Raw genomic sequence first — 17,413 nt, forward strand, 5'->3', positions numbered from 1 at the left:
GGTTCTATACAGAAGATCATCTTTTAGCACTAGGCAATTCCATTAGCTCCAGTAACACTTAACTTCGGGACTACATGCACTAATGTCTTGCCAAGAAGGTCTTTCACTTCGCGCATCCAATTAAATACTCTTTTTATAGATGGATCATCTGCTTGAGCGTTTTGTAGCTGTTGTGGCTGCCATTGTTCATTAATGACGGTGGTTCGTCCCACGGGGCAAAGTCGTTCTTCTAATTTTAAGACAGTGATTACAATTTGCACTGCACGGCCGTCTCGAAAGGGCATCAGCATTTAAATGAACTCTTCCAGTCCTGTGTTCGATCTCGTAATCATATTCTTGTAATCGTTCTGACCATCTTGCCATCTGGCCCTCTGGATTACGGAATTGTAGGAGACATTTTATTGCACTGTTGCTGGCATCGGTGTCTAACACAAATTTTCCTGCCTGTATAGGGTAGCTTAAAATCGGTGCACTGATCAGAGCCATTTGTAATTGTTCAAAAGCTTTTTGACACTCTTCGCTCCATGTATATTCTTTGCCTTCTTCTGTCAACTTTGTTAATGGCTTGGAGATGTTGGCACATCCTTTGACAAAACGTCGGTAATATGTACATAAACCAAGAAAACTTCTAATATCGTGTTTATCTCTTGGTACTGGCCAATCCTTAATTGCTGCAAGTTTTTCAGGATCAGCTATTACACCATTACTTGCTACAATATGTCCCAAGTACTTCACTTCTCGTCGAAACATGTGACATTTCTTTGGACTTAACTTCAAATTTGCTGCCCGTACGTTGAAAGACTTCTTTCAGATTGTTGGCATGTTCATTGAAGGATCTTCCAACCACAATTATATCATCCAAATAAACCAGGCATGTTTTCCATGTTAGACCTCTTAAAACTGCCTCCATTAATATTTTAAATGTGACAGGGGCATTACATAAACCAAAGGGCATATCTGTGAACTGCCAAAGCCCTGATCCTATCGAGAATGCGGTTTTTTCCCGATCAGCTGGCTCCACGTCTACTTGCCAATATCCACTTTTCAGATCGAGTGTGGAGAACCAACGAGAACCAGAAAGTGTATCCAAAGTATCGTCTATTCTGGTCAAAGGATAAATATCTTTTTTAGTTACCGCATTGAGCTGTCGGTAGTCAATATAAAAACGCGTTGAACCATCTTTCTTCTTTACTAGCACTACTGGTAATGTCCATGGAAGGTTTGATGGTTCAATTACTCCTTGTTTGTTCATATCTTTGATGATGTCTTTGGTTTCATCTCTTTTCGCAAATGGAAGTCGTCTAGGTTATTGTCTGATTGGCTGAGCGTCTCAGGTATTAATTTTATGCTTTACTATGCTTGTTTTGCCCTTATCCTTCTTATCAATGGCAAAAACATCTTGAAATTCTATCAGCATATACTTCACTTTTTTAGTTCGTTCATTATCAAGATCTTGGCACGTTTTAATCACCATCTCAACAAGCTCCTTTGGATACTTAGATTTTGATGGTTTTTCATTAGTATTCATAGAACAAATCGAAGCCACGGGAACACACTGTCCGATCAAAGTTCTTTTACTTAACTTAATAGCAGTTCGCTTTAAATTCATAACTCTTACAGGAACGACATCTCGAATTCTCATCAAAGCTTTTGCCGTTAGGAACTCGGCATTGCTCCCACATTCGACCATCCTTAAACTTCCCTCTCGGCAGTAACCATCAGGTCTGGTCATCAAAATTTTCTCACTATTACCGGGTATTGTTACGTCACAAGTAGTTATTAAGCTGATAACATCTTCTTTGTCATTATGAAACGGCAACTCTTCACCACTGATCTCGAGAACTCCATTTTTGACATTCAATACTACCCCAACTTTCCTTGTTGTCCATCTAAAATCCTAAATCCAGATCTCTGCAATTAATACTCTATGTTTCACTGTGGTCTGGCCAATGACATGTGACATATTAGCCTCGCCATATGTATTAATTATCTTACCAGTTGCTGTTCTAAGCTTTACCGTTGCAAGCGATAATTTAATAATTTACCACTTTATTTGAACCATTTTCCTGTAAACTGTTCAAAGAAACGTGATAGACAAAAAAATATTTTTTTTACTTTTTAAGTATGATTGAAAACAAAACAAAGCAAAATCAGATTTTTATGTGAAATCGATGATTTTTCACTGCTAGTCTGGGGTACTGGATTCATAACAATTCGTCTTCTCCATCGGTTGTCAGATAATTTGGCGACGTGTCCTGTCTAATTTCATTTGGGCGATTCTTTCGATTTCATCTATTGGTTTTGTTCTACGACAGTTCTTCGTTTGTGATTCGGTCTCTCAGAGAGACACCCAACATTTGGCGCCATATAACCTCCTGAGCCTTGCGAATCTTGTTTATTGCATTTTAATGTGTGGGCATTTGGTAGTTAAATAATAATTGAAAAAAAAATCCAATGATGTTAATATGTAAGTGAAATGCTCAAAGATAATGATTACAAGTATGTCACAATAAATATTCTCTCTCTAATCGAAACATTTTAAATCTCGCCAACTGGCTTTCAAATACCGAACGAAATAGCTTGACTATTTATTTAGTTTAATAACTAAAATTGTTTTCTAAAAAAAGAAGCTCTGTATTCATCGTAAACAACTAGACCAAATCTAATAATAACCATCCAAATTCACTGAACTGTTAACTGGTTTGGAAATTATTTACAGATTTAGAAAAAAATATATTTATTGAACTGAAACTATGAAAAAAGGATTTGTGCTAAATATTTAGCTCATTGTTGGACAGTTGAATGTACGAAACAATAGAATTAAATCACATAAATAATTTGTTACTGTAAGATGGAAAGAAAAAAAAATAAAAATTATAGAAAAATATATATTGTGCTTCCTAATAATCATATTCTCGTTGACTTTGTCAGATAGCCAGATATATCATCTGGTCCAAGTGCTTTATTTTTGTTTTTTTTTGTAGTGCGTAAACTTCCTCGTTTATTATATTGGCGATCATTGTTGTCATTGTCGCTTTAATTCAACTGATCTTATGTCAAATTTTTTGTATAATAAACAGTCAAAGAATCCTTTTATCCTGTTAGGTATTAAGTTCATTATATACTGTTCTCATTGTGAACTAGTTTGCTATTATTTTCATCTCGGATAAATCTTCTTCTTCTTGATGTGCCTATCCGTTACGAATGTTGACGATCATCATGGTAATCCTTATCTTATCTGCAACAGCGCGGAAAAGCTGCACAGATGTTGTATTGCACCAGATTCTGAGGTTCTTTAACCAAGATGTTCTTCTTCTTCCTGGACCTCGTTCTCCAAATATTTTTCCTTGCAGAATGGCTTGAAGGAGTGTATATCTGGATTCATTTCGCATATGTCCGAAGAACTGTAACTTTCGAGATTTGATGGTGGTCAGTACTTCTCGATTCTTATTAATTCTTCTGAGGACCTCCTCATTTGTGACTCGGTCAGTCCACGGGATCTTAAGCATTCTCCGATATAGCCAAATCTCAAATGCTTCCAGTTTTCTGCACATATCTTCGTTCAAGAGAGAGGTTGTGACTCTTGAAGAAGGCCCCCATCCGATTGAAGGTGGGTCTAGCTTTTCCGATGCGTGCTCTAATCTCCTGGTTGTTGGTCCATTCTTCATTTATTATGGTGCCGAGGTAGTTGTAGTGCGTCACTCTTTCTACAGGGGATTGGTTGACGTAGAGTTGACCTTCTGTTATTCTTTTCTTGCTAATTATCATAAGCTTTGTCTTCTTAACGTTTATATCGAGTCCATATTGTTGACTGTAATACGTGATTTTGTTCATAAGAACTTGTAGGTCTTCTAAGTTGTCCGCAAATACTATGGTGTCATCTGCATATCTGATGTTGTTTAGCCAGCAACCATTTAGTAGAATACCTTTTTCAGTTTCGTGCAAAGCTTCGATAAATATTCTTTCAGAGTACAGATTGAAGATTAGAGGAGATAAAATACAGCCTTGCCTCACTCCACCCATGATTTTCACATAGGCAATGTGTTCACCTTCAACTGCTGTCTGATTCCAGTAGAGACTTCTAATTATTTTCAGATCTTGGTTGTTAATTCCTGTTTCTTTTAGTATTTGCATCATCTTGGCGTGCTGTACTCGATCAAACGCTTTCTCGTAATCAACCAGACATGCGTGTACGTCGCAGTTGACGTCTCTGCATCTCTGGAATAAGACTTGTACTGAGAACAAAGCCTCTCCAGTACCAACAGCATTGGTGAACCCGAACTGGTTGGGGGAAATTTGACTTTTACACAGCTTGTAGATTCTCTTATGAATTATCTTTAGGAAAAATTTTAGGAGATGACGCATGAGGCTTATAGTAGGGTAATCTTCGCATTTTTTGGCTCCTGGTTTTTTTGGAAGTGCAATAAACTCAGATTTTAGCCATTCTGTTGGTATTTCTCCAGAATTGTTTATGTTGTTAAATATCTTTGCGATTATTGCTATTGATTCGTTGTCCATTAGTTTGAGTAGTTCTGCTTGTATATTATCAGGGCCTGCCGCTTTGCCATCCTTTAACTGTGTTATTGCGGAGTAAACTTCCTGCTGTAATATTCTTGGTCCATCATTTACCTCTTCTTCTAGCTCAAAGGTGTTATCTCTTTGGTCTTCAAATAGTTTTTCTAGATATTCTTTCCATGTTCTTATTTTATTCTGTTTGTCCAAGATTATGTTTCCGTCAGAATCAGTTATATTTCCTTTCTGCCTTCGTCTTAGTCCCCCTGTGAGTTCTTTAACTTTCCTATGTACATTGTGACTATCGTACTTTGACTGCAGAGTCTCAATTTCTTCGCATCTTTCCTTGGCTTCTTTTTCTTTATAATAAATAATAAATCTACTCTTATTAAAATCTTTTGCTTTCTTTGCTCTATGTTAGGCTATTTTATATATTAAAATCTTGAATATGATCGGTTTCTCATACTATAATTTGCTATGCATCTTCAGGTCAACGGTACATGATAAACTAAATGCTGAAAATATAATAACCCGTATTAGGGTGCTGTTTGGTACAATATAGCTGATGAAATTATTTATCTAGAACAGGCAGCACTGTAACAAGGTAGAATAAAATCATCATCATAAGTGGCTCGATAATTCGTTGTGGATCTCGGACTGCTCACAAAAAAGTCGTCACTCCTGTCGATTCCTGGCAATTTCCCTCCATATTCTGACTTTTAGAATCTGTACGTCTTCTTCCACATCATCAATCCATCTCCTTCGTGGTCGTCCTTTATTTCTTGTGCTCTCTGGTTTTAAAAATGTTAATCTCTTTATGTATTCGTGATCTGACATCCTAGCAATGTGTCCAGCCCATCTAAGCCCAACAATATCCTTTGTAAAATGTTTAAGTCTTTCAAAGCCGAAGATTTATACAGAGTAATGCCTCTATAATTCTTACACTCCAGTTGATCACCCTTTTTATACAACGGACATATTATTCCCTTTAGCCACTCTTCTGGTACCAATTCATTCTGCCATATAAGTACTATTAGTTTATGGATTGCTGCAAAAAGTTGACCTTTTTTATACATTTCCGAACAGATTTCATCGATTCCTGAGGTAGAATAAGATAGATGTTCTATTTTTGATGTTAGTAAATAAATGATTTTGTCCACTTTTGTATGTGATGCCATTGACTTTCTCTCGTTTGAAAGTACTGTTAACATTCACCATAAATATTGCTACTGTTCCAACTTATCATCTTCAGCATCACTTTCGAATTCTATCCATGCAAATAAATCATGTGTTTGAATCAATTAGTTTTTGGGGGACGGGTGTAAAGGAAACTATTTGGTGTCAAATCAGTGTTGAATGGTCCACCAATATGATATTTTGACAGCTCCAAATCTATATGAAAAGGTTTTTTAGAAAGGAAAAGAATTCATTTGTTTGAACCGAAATCTAAAAACTCGCACTATCCACACTGCCATGGTGGATAAATGAGTGAGCTGTGTTCCCGGTTGTTTTTCTTCAACTTGTCGACCAGCAAACAACCATTCGATTTCCAGCACCATACTTTTTAATATGTACACTGGGGTGGAGCGTCGGTATCAATAAAATCTTTCGACGCAAAAGTAACCTCAATCTTTTGTAGGCATAAAACGAGAGTTTCATAGCGATACAAGTCGTGTAAATACAGTGAAGTTTTGAAATTGGCAAGTCGGTCGAAAAATGGATCTTAGGTGAGAACATTTTAGTGGGAATCATCACACCAGTCAATTATTTCCCGCTATATTTCAAAAAGTAGACACAGCTCTAGTTATAAAAGTTAACAAAAAAAATTCATTTAGTTATTTAACATTTAAATTTTTACTACATTAAATTGCAAAATGATTTTTTTTAAAATTCCTTGGCAAAGCTTTAAACGTAAATGGTTATTGAGCCAGCCTCTGGTTGGCTGGAAAAATAGTGAGGGAAGTATGAAGCAATGAAAAGTAAAATTAAACTTCAAATTTAAGTAGATTGTGGTGTCTCGAAAACTATTCAACATAAATGGATAACTTTTGAGGAGTCCTGCTCCTTTCAACATTATGTCCATACTGTCTTCAGACTAGCTCGGTTTTAAAGGCGACACCTATTTTGAGACCATATTCTAGTATGCGATATCTAATATTAACAAATTTTGTGGGGTCAAATATTTATACTAAATATGTGCCAATGGAATTGAAACCCAAACAAATACCAATCTTATGATAACTGACAAGAGGAATTTGCAATACTAACTCACGTAAGACATCGTTTTCTGTTACAACGGTCTTTTTTGAACAGTCTTTGCGAATTTGGTCCTGGTGCGAATTCGACCACGGTTTAATTCGAAAAACTAGCGAAACAGTTGTACTGGATGGTCTAACTGCTCCATCGCGTATCGGCGAGAAATAACGTCTTCGTATGTGGCGATCTGTTATAAAGATTGGATCTGTTATAAAGATATAAAAAGGATATAAAAAATGATTCTTTTATAGTTTTAATGCATCATTTTGGAGACAACATTTATTTAATATTGAGATATTTGAGCAGTAACTTTGGCTGTTGTGTGGATGTTCTAGGGTTTTCTTGTTTTTCTCATGTATTTACATAAAAATTAAAATTAAAAGTTCATACTTGTCAAACATCTAATGGAAATAGTTAAACGTGAATGTTATTTTGTTTCAGATAGTGACAAAAGAAAAACTGCCGTAATGGCAGACACTCAAAGCCAAACAGTCGAATACCAGTGGGCCTACTCCATAATGGACTCGAGCCGGGTGTCCACGTTCCTAATATCAATGTTGCTCATCGTGTACGGATCGTTTCGCAGCCTTAACATGGAGCAAGAAGCCAGGGAACGCGCCAACGGTACAACGAATTCCCTGCTGAATCCCCCTCAGAGCGTTCCCGCAGAGAACGGCGTCCAGACGTTGGACACCATGCAGGCGCTATGTTTGCCTTTGGGGGCTAGTGTGTCATTGTTGGTCATGTTTTTCTTTTTCGATTCTATGCAGATGTTGTTCGCAATATGCACAGCTGGTAAGTACAACTGGTTCTTTTCTGAATCTAACTTCCAATTCATTCCAAAACACCACATGGTGTTTTAAACGTCGTATGTGACAGAAATATAATTTTGTTTTTCCTCATATATTGTGTGTTAATCGGGATTTCTTTGGACATTTGATTGATATTAATTGATTTGGGATGATTTTCCTTCTACTTGTCCAAAAAATATCCAAATTGGGCCATAAATAAAAAAGTTAACATTGTAAAAATTTACATTTAACCTTGTAAAGCCTCGTTTTTTATGTGCACAAGCATAACAAATTATAAGGTATATTAAATATATAATAAATTTTGTTTTTGAATGGGTTCGTAGATATACAAATAGTCTCTATTTAAGCTTTAGAATACATAAAGACTTGAATTCTACACACTAAAGTTTCGGTATTATTAATATAACATATTTATTTAGCAATTTTTTTAAATTTTTTATTTTCCTCCTTAAATATAACATCATTCCGCATCCCTACTGCATGCAAACCTTCTACTATACGAAGCAATGTTGCAGATCCTCTTCCGACAGACTGTTGAATAGCTGCGCCGATATTTGGTTTATACCCTCTAATGACTCGGGTGGCGGATTCCTTTAACCATTTAAGTATCTCTGGTATTGCCCTTGTACCGTTTTTGTCAAAGTAAATGAGTAGTACAAATCAGATTTCTACCTATTTACATCTATACCTGTATTTTAAAATGCATAGATGGCTGTGATATCGGAACGTTTACTCAACTTGTAATCATTGTAGTGGTACAACATTTGTACAAGTGGATTCTAGTGTGCTTCTTTTTTGCAATTAGCACGTGGCTTAATGTGTTTTGTCATTTTTTCTTCAAAATTTGATCATTGAGGAGTGCTATAAAAGGTAAGTGTTTTTTATTACCAATATAAGGATACAATAGTTTCAGAACAAAAAATATATATCAAAAGTAAAGAAAATTGAAAATTATTTTGAATATGATATTTTAGAAAAATGAGCCCTCAAATTTTCCTCTAAAATAAATATTTATAACCATCACAAATATGCTAAATTGGTTTCATTTGTTGTGTTGGTCATTTTTGAACATTTTCGTTATACATTATGAACCACTCTATTTGCGTTTAGCAAATATTTTACACAATTCCCCAACATGCATGTTTTTTTCAGATGTCCGAAAACTATTCTGATATACAGTATTGAAAGGGGTCTTACAACTGAACAGTTAGCTGAGGATGTAGTAGAACCTGACACACCATCAGAAAGATCTTCTAGCAGAAGTTCGTGTACAATACTGCCGTCTACTCCGTCTGGAAGTGATACAGCCAAAATAGACATAGTAACTAACTACAAGCCTCTACGTAGAAAACGGTAAAAATTCCACAATTTACGACTGTTTAGAACGCGAGGATTCAGATGATTATGTAGCAGACAGAGATTACCAGCCCGAAAAAGCCACTTAAATCAAAAATATGAATGCTTCATCATCAAATAAAGATAAAGCAACTTTCGATGTTACCAATGATTTTAAGGGGTGGTCTAAAGAACCAAGAATACCTAGTGAATTTAAAAATTGTAATTATGCAGAATTCAAGGGTTCGAAAGTGATACCGTCTTTTAAAGACCCAGTAAGTTTCTTTAATGTTTTTTTCAATGATACCGTACTACAATACATTGTAGAATAGTCAAATTTATATTCTGTCCACGCCAACAAAAATTTTGATTTGTCCTTCGAAGAATTGAAAGTTTTCCTAATGGGATTTAATAGTTTACCTTCTATCAAAAAATACTGGTCTGCAGATCCAAATTTTCATAATGAAAGGATTACTAATATTTTTCCTCTAAAGAGATTTCTTAAAATCTTAAGTTATAACCATTTGAATGATAACCAACAAATGCCAGTCAGAGGAACTCGGGAATTTGACAAGTTTTTTGAAGTGAGACCTCTTATTCAAAAATTAAAAAACAACCTTTATGGAATCTATTTCTCCGAGCAGAAATATTTCAATTGATGAAAGTATGGATGGCTTTTAAGGGAAGGACTACTTTGAAACAGTACATGCCAATGAAACCCATAAAGAGGGGTATACAATAAACAAATTTGGCCAATGGCATGTACTGGAACAGGTTACCTTATCAATTTTGAGGTATATCAAGGTAGAGAACTTGAACGGACTATCGACAATACTCTAGGGGAAACAGTTAGACTGAATTTATTTAAAGTGTTGGAAAAAAGAGGACACTGCTTATACTTTAACAATTTTTTTACCACACTTCCTCTTATAAATAGATTATAGAACTAGGTCATTTTGGACAGAAAAAACTAGGACAGAAAAATGAAAACGGGTGAAATTGATAGAGTTGTCTGCAATGATATTACTACATATAAGTAAGTGGAACGATCGTGGCTCAAAATCTATAGCCGTATGCAGCAATATGCATAATCATGCAGAAACTGGTTTTCTTTTGAGAACATAAACTGGAGAACAAGAAAACATACATTGTCCTCAAGCCATTGTAGACTAAAATATGTATATTGGCGGTGTTGATCGGTTTGACTAACGAATGCAGACATACTCAGTAGCTTGGAAAAGTCGTCGATGGTGAATGAAGTTATTTTATTACCTTTTTGATGCATCCATAGTAAATTCTTTGGAATGGAATCTAGGACTTTGAATGCGACATCATTGAAAAAACTGGAATCATTTGAGCTGTGGGTGTATAGAAAAATTTTGAAAATATCGTAGACAGAACACGTCACAAACAAAGAGGTTCTGAGAAGGATAAATAAAGAAATATAAATTTTAAATACAATTAAAACAAGCAAATTGGAATATTGCAATTACACGTGGACAGAAATAAACTTTGCTCCAACTGATTATGCAGGGAAAGATCCAAGGAAAGAGAAGCATAGGAGGCATAAAATGTCATGGCTGCGCAACCTGAGAGAGTGGTACGGATGTACATCAAATGAACTTTTCAGAGCAGTTGTCTCAAAAGTCCGAATAGCTATGATGATTGCCGACCTCCGCCGCGGAGATGGCACTTGAAGAAAGATAGTAAATTCTTACAAACAATTCCTTAGGCAAAGTAATAGTAGAAAAAACAGCAATATCTCACCTTGAATATAGATCCAAATTGGCTACCAGTCTTATAAAAGATTTTTCTGCGAGAAAAAAAATTGTGAGGCCATTGAACATGGAGTATTTTCAAAATGTTAATTAATTTACCGCAGAAAACCACGCGAAGACGATGCCAGCAGTGCTCAAAAACGGGATTACAGATACACAGCAGGAGACTGTAAAGTGGCTTTGTGCTTGGATTGTTTTAAACCATATCATTCAAGTGCGTGAACTATTATTATTATTATTATTATTATTATATTTTTGTTTGTTTATTACGATATTGTGCAGTATTTTTGTATTATTTAAAGTCCTATACCTACTATTGATACAATTTTTATCATTTGGTACACCCTGTATACCAGAGAAACTAGCATAGAAATTATTCCTTGATTGAACTCTGGTAAAACGGTTGTCCAGCATTTTTTTCATAGAAATAACAAAAATTTATTCAAAATCTAGTAACTGATGTACTGATATAGTATTCCAAACTATTATCGGCTTAAAGGGTTAAAGCGGATTTGATTTCTAGGAACAAGTAGATGTCATAGGATGCTAAATCTGGCGAATAGGGCGGGCGCTTCATGACTGACTTGTTTTTAGCCAAATAGTCCTCACATTTAGTCCTTTTTTTGAAATGAGCATATCTCTGCTTTCACTAGGATATTTTAACTCAAAATAGCCTCGTATTTTTGGGACTTCTAACTCTACTCTTCTCGACTGCTTCACTTTTATTTTTTTGTAGTACTTGAACTAACGTTAAAGTAAATCTGCTACATCTGAAAATTTAAATATTACTAAAAATATCAACAACGAGTTATTTTCATTGTATTAGTGTCATTTATGATTCTCGTAGTACAAATGAGTGAAAGTTACTGAATAAAAAGTCAGGCGTGCTCTCTAAAGACGCAATAGAATTATTATAATGTTCCGTTGAAGATTCTTCGGGCGATGAACACTATTGCGATGACGTAAACTTATTCATGTTTGTTCGAATATATGCATGTAATCTCTTTAAAATAAATATGTATATTCAAGCACATTTACATTGTTAATTTTTTTATTTCAGCAGGAAATATAAAATGACTGATTTTTTATTACTAAATTTACATTTATATTTTTAATAAAATCTTCTTCTTCAAGTGCCATCTCCGCGGCGGAGGTCGGCAATCATCATAGCTATTCGAACTTTTGAGACGGCTGCTCTGAAAAGTTCATTTGATGTACATCCGTACCACTCTCTCAGGTTGCGCAGCCATGACATTCTACGCCTCCCTATGCTTCTCTTTCCTTGGATCTTTCCCTGCATGATCAGTTGGAGCAAGGTGTATTTCTCTCCACGTGTAATATGTCCGAGATATTCCAATTTTTTTGTTTTTATTGAATTTAAAATTTCCATTTCTTTGTTCATCCTTCTCAGAACCTCTTTGTTTGTGACGTGTTCTGTCCATGATATTTTCAGAATTCTTCTGTACACCCACAGCTCAAATGATTCCAGTTTTTTCATTGATGTAGCATTCAAGGTCCAAGATTCCATTCCATAAAATAAGGTCGAAAAAACATAGCACCTCGCCAACCTAACTCTTAGTTCCAGTTTTAAATCCCTGGTACATAGAACTCTTCTCATTTTGTTGAAATTTGCTCTAGCCTTTTCTATTCTTATTTTTATCTCCTGATTGTAATCATTTGTGGAGTTAATCATTGTTCCCAGGTATGCATATTTGTCCACTTGTTCGACTTGTTCCACTTTAATAAAATATATCATTTTAAATACAATTAGAGTATTTTAAATATTATAAAATCTGTAATTTTCAACAACTTGAAAATACACTGCCCTTTCTGTTTAAAACCAACGTGGGGCAATTTGATTTTTAAGGGGGGCAATTCGAAAATGGACTACACACGAGTTTAACTCTTTCGCTAAGGGCTATTTAAATGCAATTCTGGATTTTGGTGCCAAATTTAACGAAAAAAACAAATTTCTCAATAATTTCCGTAAATAATTATTAGGTGTAATTTCGTTATACGAGACCAAAATATCAACTGGGTGTTTGGCGTCGTCAAGTAAACGACGGAAGACGGCAGGCCCCACGGGGAACCCCGCACGTTTTAAAATCTCGCCAGACAACGCAGTTGTTTGCACCTGAATGGCCGATGGCCCATCGCAACTTCTGTAGTAAGTACTGTAGTGTTTCACAGCATTCAGTTGGTGTTAATTTGAAATAAGTGTCCGTCAAAATAGTTGTAAAAGCTCGTTGATTTGATTTTATTTTTATTTATTTTAATTTTAGAAGAATCATTTTCCAGAAAATTTTGTCAAATGAAAAAAAAAAATATTATTTTGCGGTGGCAGTGTAGTAAAAATAGTAAAACTGGCAACATTACAAGCATGCAATTTGAAATCTTCATATTGCAGAATAGGCGTATCCCAGTTTTTCTACAATTGGGACCATCTATTTCAGATATAATTAGGCGTTTCCAGACTATTGGCCCACCCTGCATATTATGCAACCATAGAACCGTAATATTAGATACAGTAGTATTATATACGATAGATACAGGTAGCGATCACAGAATGCTAAGATATCGAATAAGAATTGACACCAAGACAGAAAGAAGAAAACTTATAAAGTCCAGGGAAACAACAATAAATATAGTCGAACTAAAGCAGAGAAAAATCGAATACGAACAAAAACTGACAGAATTTAACGAATACTATATCAAAAACAAAAGAATCGATCCACAATAAAAGAGATTAAGTTCAAAAACTCAGCAAGGAAACACAAGATTTAATAAAAAAGAGGAAAGAGGAAATAGTGAATAAGATTAAAAGTAAACCACAAACAAAACTAAATACGGTACGTTAAGTTTTGGATTATATATTGCACACTACATACAGCGCTAAAATCGGCAACATTGCCTCTCCGATCTGCTTAATTGTAATTCTCGGATGCAGTCCGACACCTAGACAGAAAACGAGAAAACCATTTAGTAACACATAACAATGCTTGGGATATACACCTCCGTCCGTCGATTTTCGTTTTCATTATGTATGCCCAGTTCATTTCTTATAACATAAACTCGATAAAAATACACTGATCTTTATAAAGCGGTGCATTTGTATCGGTTTTTAATACTGTGAACAATTTTTTGTGGTTGAATTAAAAATAAAAGCCCATTTCTTTAAAAAGATAAAACAAAAAATATACTCTTATTTAAAATAAAAAAATAGTTCCCAATAAAATAAGAAATAATTTGTTATGCCCTACAAAAATGATTCAGATATTTGACCTTCTACAGCTGAACAGTATCCCAATCTGTCATAAATACTTCTGTGGACAGATCAAAGAATTTCTGCTGTAACAGAATAGGAGACTTCTCTTTAATTCATTCAAATTTTGAGCTTTAGCCTCAGGATAATCGTAGATAACGCTTTTTAAATGTCCCTAAAAAAGAAGTCCATGAGTGTAAGATCTGAAGATCGCGCGGGCCACTTAATATCGCGTGTTCCACTGATAACTCGATTCGGGAAAGTATTGTTTAAGTACTCCATAATTATTCGAGCGTTGTGAACTGAACAGCCGTCTTGATGAAATCAAAAATTCTCAGATTTACATTAGGAAAATTGAGAATAGCGGGAAGAACATGATTCTGTAACAAATCGAGGAATACTCTACTATTCAAGTTGCCCTCTATAAAAAATGGACCTATTATGTAGTCTCCTAAAATGCCAGTCCAGACGTCAACTTTTTGAGGACGTTGAGTTCGGTAAACAACACTTATGTGCTGGTTTTGCCGCGCCTAATGCCTTGTAATGAAAGAATTTGTCTACCTACTAACAAAACAGAAGATTTATCAGTGAATAAAATATTTTTAATAACATTTGGTTCATCAGTAGCCTTCTAAAGCTGCTGTATTTTCGAATATCTAAAATTCTTACAGTAACATTGCTAACATCTTACTCTCTAGCAACGCTTCTACTTGAACATATTGAATCTACCTCGATTGTTGCACAAATTTGTGTATCCCGGTATTCTCTTTCCTCAAATTTTTGTGGTGAACCTTCTTGATCGTGACATTTTCTTAAATTTTTAGGCAATAACAACTCTCAAAATTTTCAACAATATTATGAATTGACTGTACGTCACGATTTGGTCTCCCCTCAAAAAACACAGAAAATAAATCTACACACTGTTGTCCAGAATTACCACCATAAAACAATTTTATTATTTGAACCTTTTCTATATAAACAGACATGTTGTTTACAAAAATAATTTAAAAATCTACGCTGTTATTGCTTTAAACAACCACGGTATAATGACAAATTATTGGCGACGGGTCAACGGAGGTTCGTGGAAAGTCGACGGCGCGCAGTGTTGCCATTTATGGGGTGTGTAAAACTTAACGTACTGTATATATGATATAAAAATTAAACTAGATGTCAACACTTTGAATGTAAAATTGTTTTCTTTTTTACAGTGATCGCAACAGTTGCTCTTGCCTTTCTCCTATTGCCAATGTGTCAGTACATAATGGGACCTTGTTCCGATGGCAAGAAGATCTCGTTTGGGATGTGTGGACGGTTCACTGCCGCTGAATTGTTTTCCCTTTCTTTGTCCGTTTTTATTGTTTGCATATGGGTCTTGACAGGTAAGTCTTTATTACTTTTATTAAAATTACTAATATCTCTAAATATACTAATTTGTTGTAAGGAGAAAAGTAAATACTAGACAAACTAGAAACATATTCGACGCATGTTAATGTATCATGAACATGAACTGCATCGATATTTGCTGGGGTGTACATAGAAACTGGCCAACCCGATCGGTCTTCATCTTCATTGTAAAATTTATCTCTTTTGAATCTTGCAATCAAATTTTCACGATCGCATATGAAGGACTTGATCGTCAAAGCTATTAAGCATATATTTGTAACTTGCTTACGTCTTAACCACTTCAAATACAGGCCCGATACTAAAATATTTCACAATTTAGGTAGACCTTATTTTTAAAAATTTTATTCCTCAACTTTGATTTGACTTTTTGACGTAAAACTTTACACTAAAGCTTCTAGTAATAAACAAGGCGAAAAGCTCGGGTACGTTCGAAAAAATATTCCCATAAGATTTTTTTGCATAATTACTTTTATGAGATACACCAAAATAAGGTCCAAATGGTCGCCCAGGCGAAAAGTTGTTAATTTTTTTTTAAATTTTTTAGATTATCCTGAACAAAATAGATCCCTTGCAGTTTTTTTGTAAACTTGATCGTTTTCGAGTTTTAAATAATTTAAAACTGAGAAAAACGCAAACCTACGATTTTCAATGCGCTAAAACATAAGTAAAAAACATTATTTTTGAAGTCACCAAAAACCTAAACTCAAGCTGCGGCGTGTATAAGAGAGAGAAACAAGATCTAATCTTTAATAGTTATTTATTCATCAAGGGTGTTATTAAGATGATTACGCCCGGAGAGCAACATAATCCAGTCAGAGGGCCTTTGGCCCGAGGAATGGATGTTGCTGGATGGACGTATTCATCCAGTAACACCGGTGGTACATATAAGATTTTATTTTTCACTTCATATAATATAAAAACTAAAATTGAGACGTTTTAACGTTTGATTTTACTGCACATTATATTTCTCCGAAGATTTTTCTGAGCACCTTTCTTTCCCAGATCTCTACTTTCTTTTCTTCCTGCTGGTTCATAATCCACGTTTCACAGGCATGCATCACGGTGGGTCTGATTACTGTCTCGTAGATTCGCAGTTTAGCTGTTCTTGATACATTTTTTGCTTTCAGTAATGAATTTAGTGATCCTATCGCTCTGCTTCCCTTCATTAATCTTTAATCTATCTTTTTTTTCTTTTCCCGTGTTCGTTATGGTTACTTCTAAGTATTCAAATTCTGACACTTTTTCAAAACTATAAACAGTCTCTGCTCCTTTCATTTTGATATATTTGTTATTATTTGTTATGTCTCCTCTCATTTCCATATATTTCGTTTTTGTTTGGTTTATTATTAATCCGTATCTTTTCGCTTCTTCTTCAAATTTCTTGAAAACTTTTTCTAAATGTTTTTTTGTTCTCGCTAGTATCACAACATCATCCGCGTACGCTATGCACTGTTTCCTGCTATTGAAAATAGTCCTGTTGGTGCTTATATTTGATCTTCTTACGATTTGTTATAATACTAGGTTGAATAAATTCGTTGATAGCGTATCCCCTTGTTTTAAACCTCTATTCACTATGAACTGTCTTGAAAAGCTTCCTTCCATTGTTACCCTATTCATCGTGTTCCTAAGCGTCATTCTCACTAGCCTTGTAAGCTTTTCTGGTATTTCTAATGTACTCAGGCCTCATATAGCATCGTTCGATTTAGGGAGTCATATGCTTGTTTAAAATCGATAAATAGCATATGTAATCCTTTTTTTTTTCGTAGCTATTATTTTGTATTAATTTTAACATACTTATTTGATCAGTAGTTGTTCTTCCTGATTTAAAACCTACATACCTGGTATTCTCCAATCACTTTGTTATCATGTTTTGTTAATCTTTTCCTAATAATTTTTGTAAATATTTTATAGTCTACTTCTAATAGTGCTATACCTCTATAGTTTTCGCACTCCGTTTTGTCCTTTTTTTTATACATTGGACAAATAAGAGCACTATTCCATTGTTTCGGCATTTCTTCCTTTTGCCAAATTATTAGTGTCAAGTAAAATATCCT

At 34.8% G+C, this 17,413-nt stretch overlaps 1 protein-coding gene across 1 annotated transcript in view; it reads left to right on the forward strand.

Annotated features, from left to right (window-relative positions):
• SppL (signal peptide peptidase-like protein) overlaps positions 1-17,413 on the forward strand; it is a 39,504-nt gene that overhangs the window by 2,985 nt on the left and 19,106 nt on the right. Inside the window, exons 2-3 of the mRNA XM_072531473.1 lie at positions 7,210-7,563; positions 15,164-15,334. Coding sequence (XP_072387574.1) covers positions 7,236-7,563; positions 15,164-15,334 — 499 coding nt within the window. The 5' untranslated portion in view covers positions 7,210-7,235. The remainder of the gene's footprint in view (positions 1-7,209; positions 7,564-15,163; positions 15,335-17,413) is intronic.

The sequence above is a fragment of the Diabrotica undecimpunctata genome, chromosome 5 (assembly GCF_040954645.1).
Source record: "Diabrotica undecimpunctata isolate CICGRU chromosome 5, icDiaUnde3, whole genome shotgun sequence".
In the NCBI taxonomy this organism is placed as follows: Eukaryota; Metazoa; Arthropoda; class Insecta; order Coleoptera; family Chrysomelidae; genus Diabrotica; species Diabrotica undecimpunctata.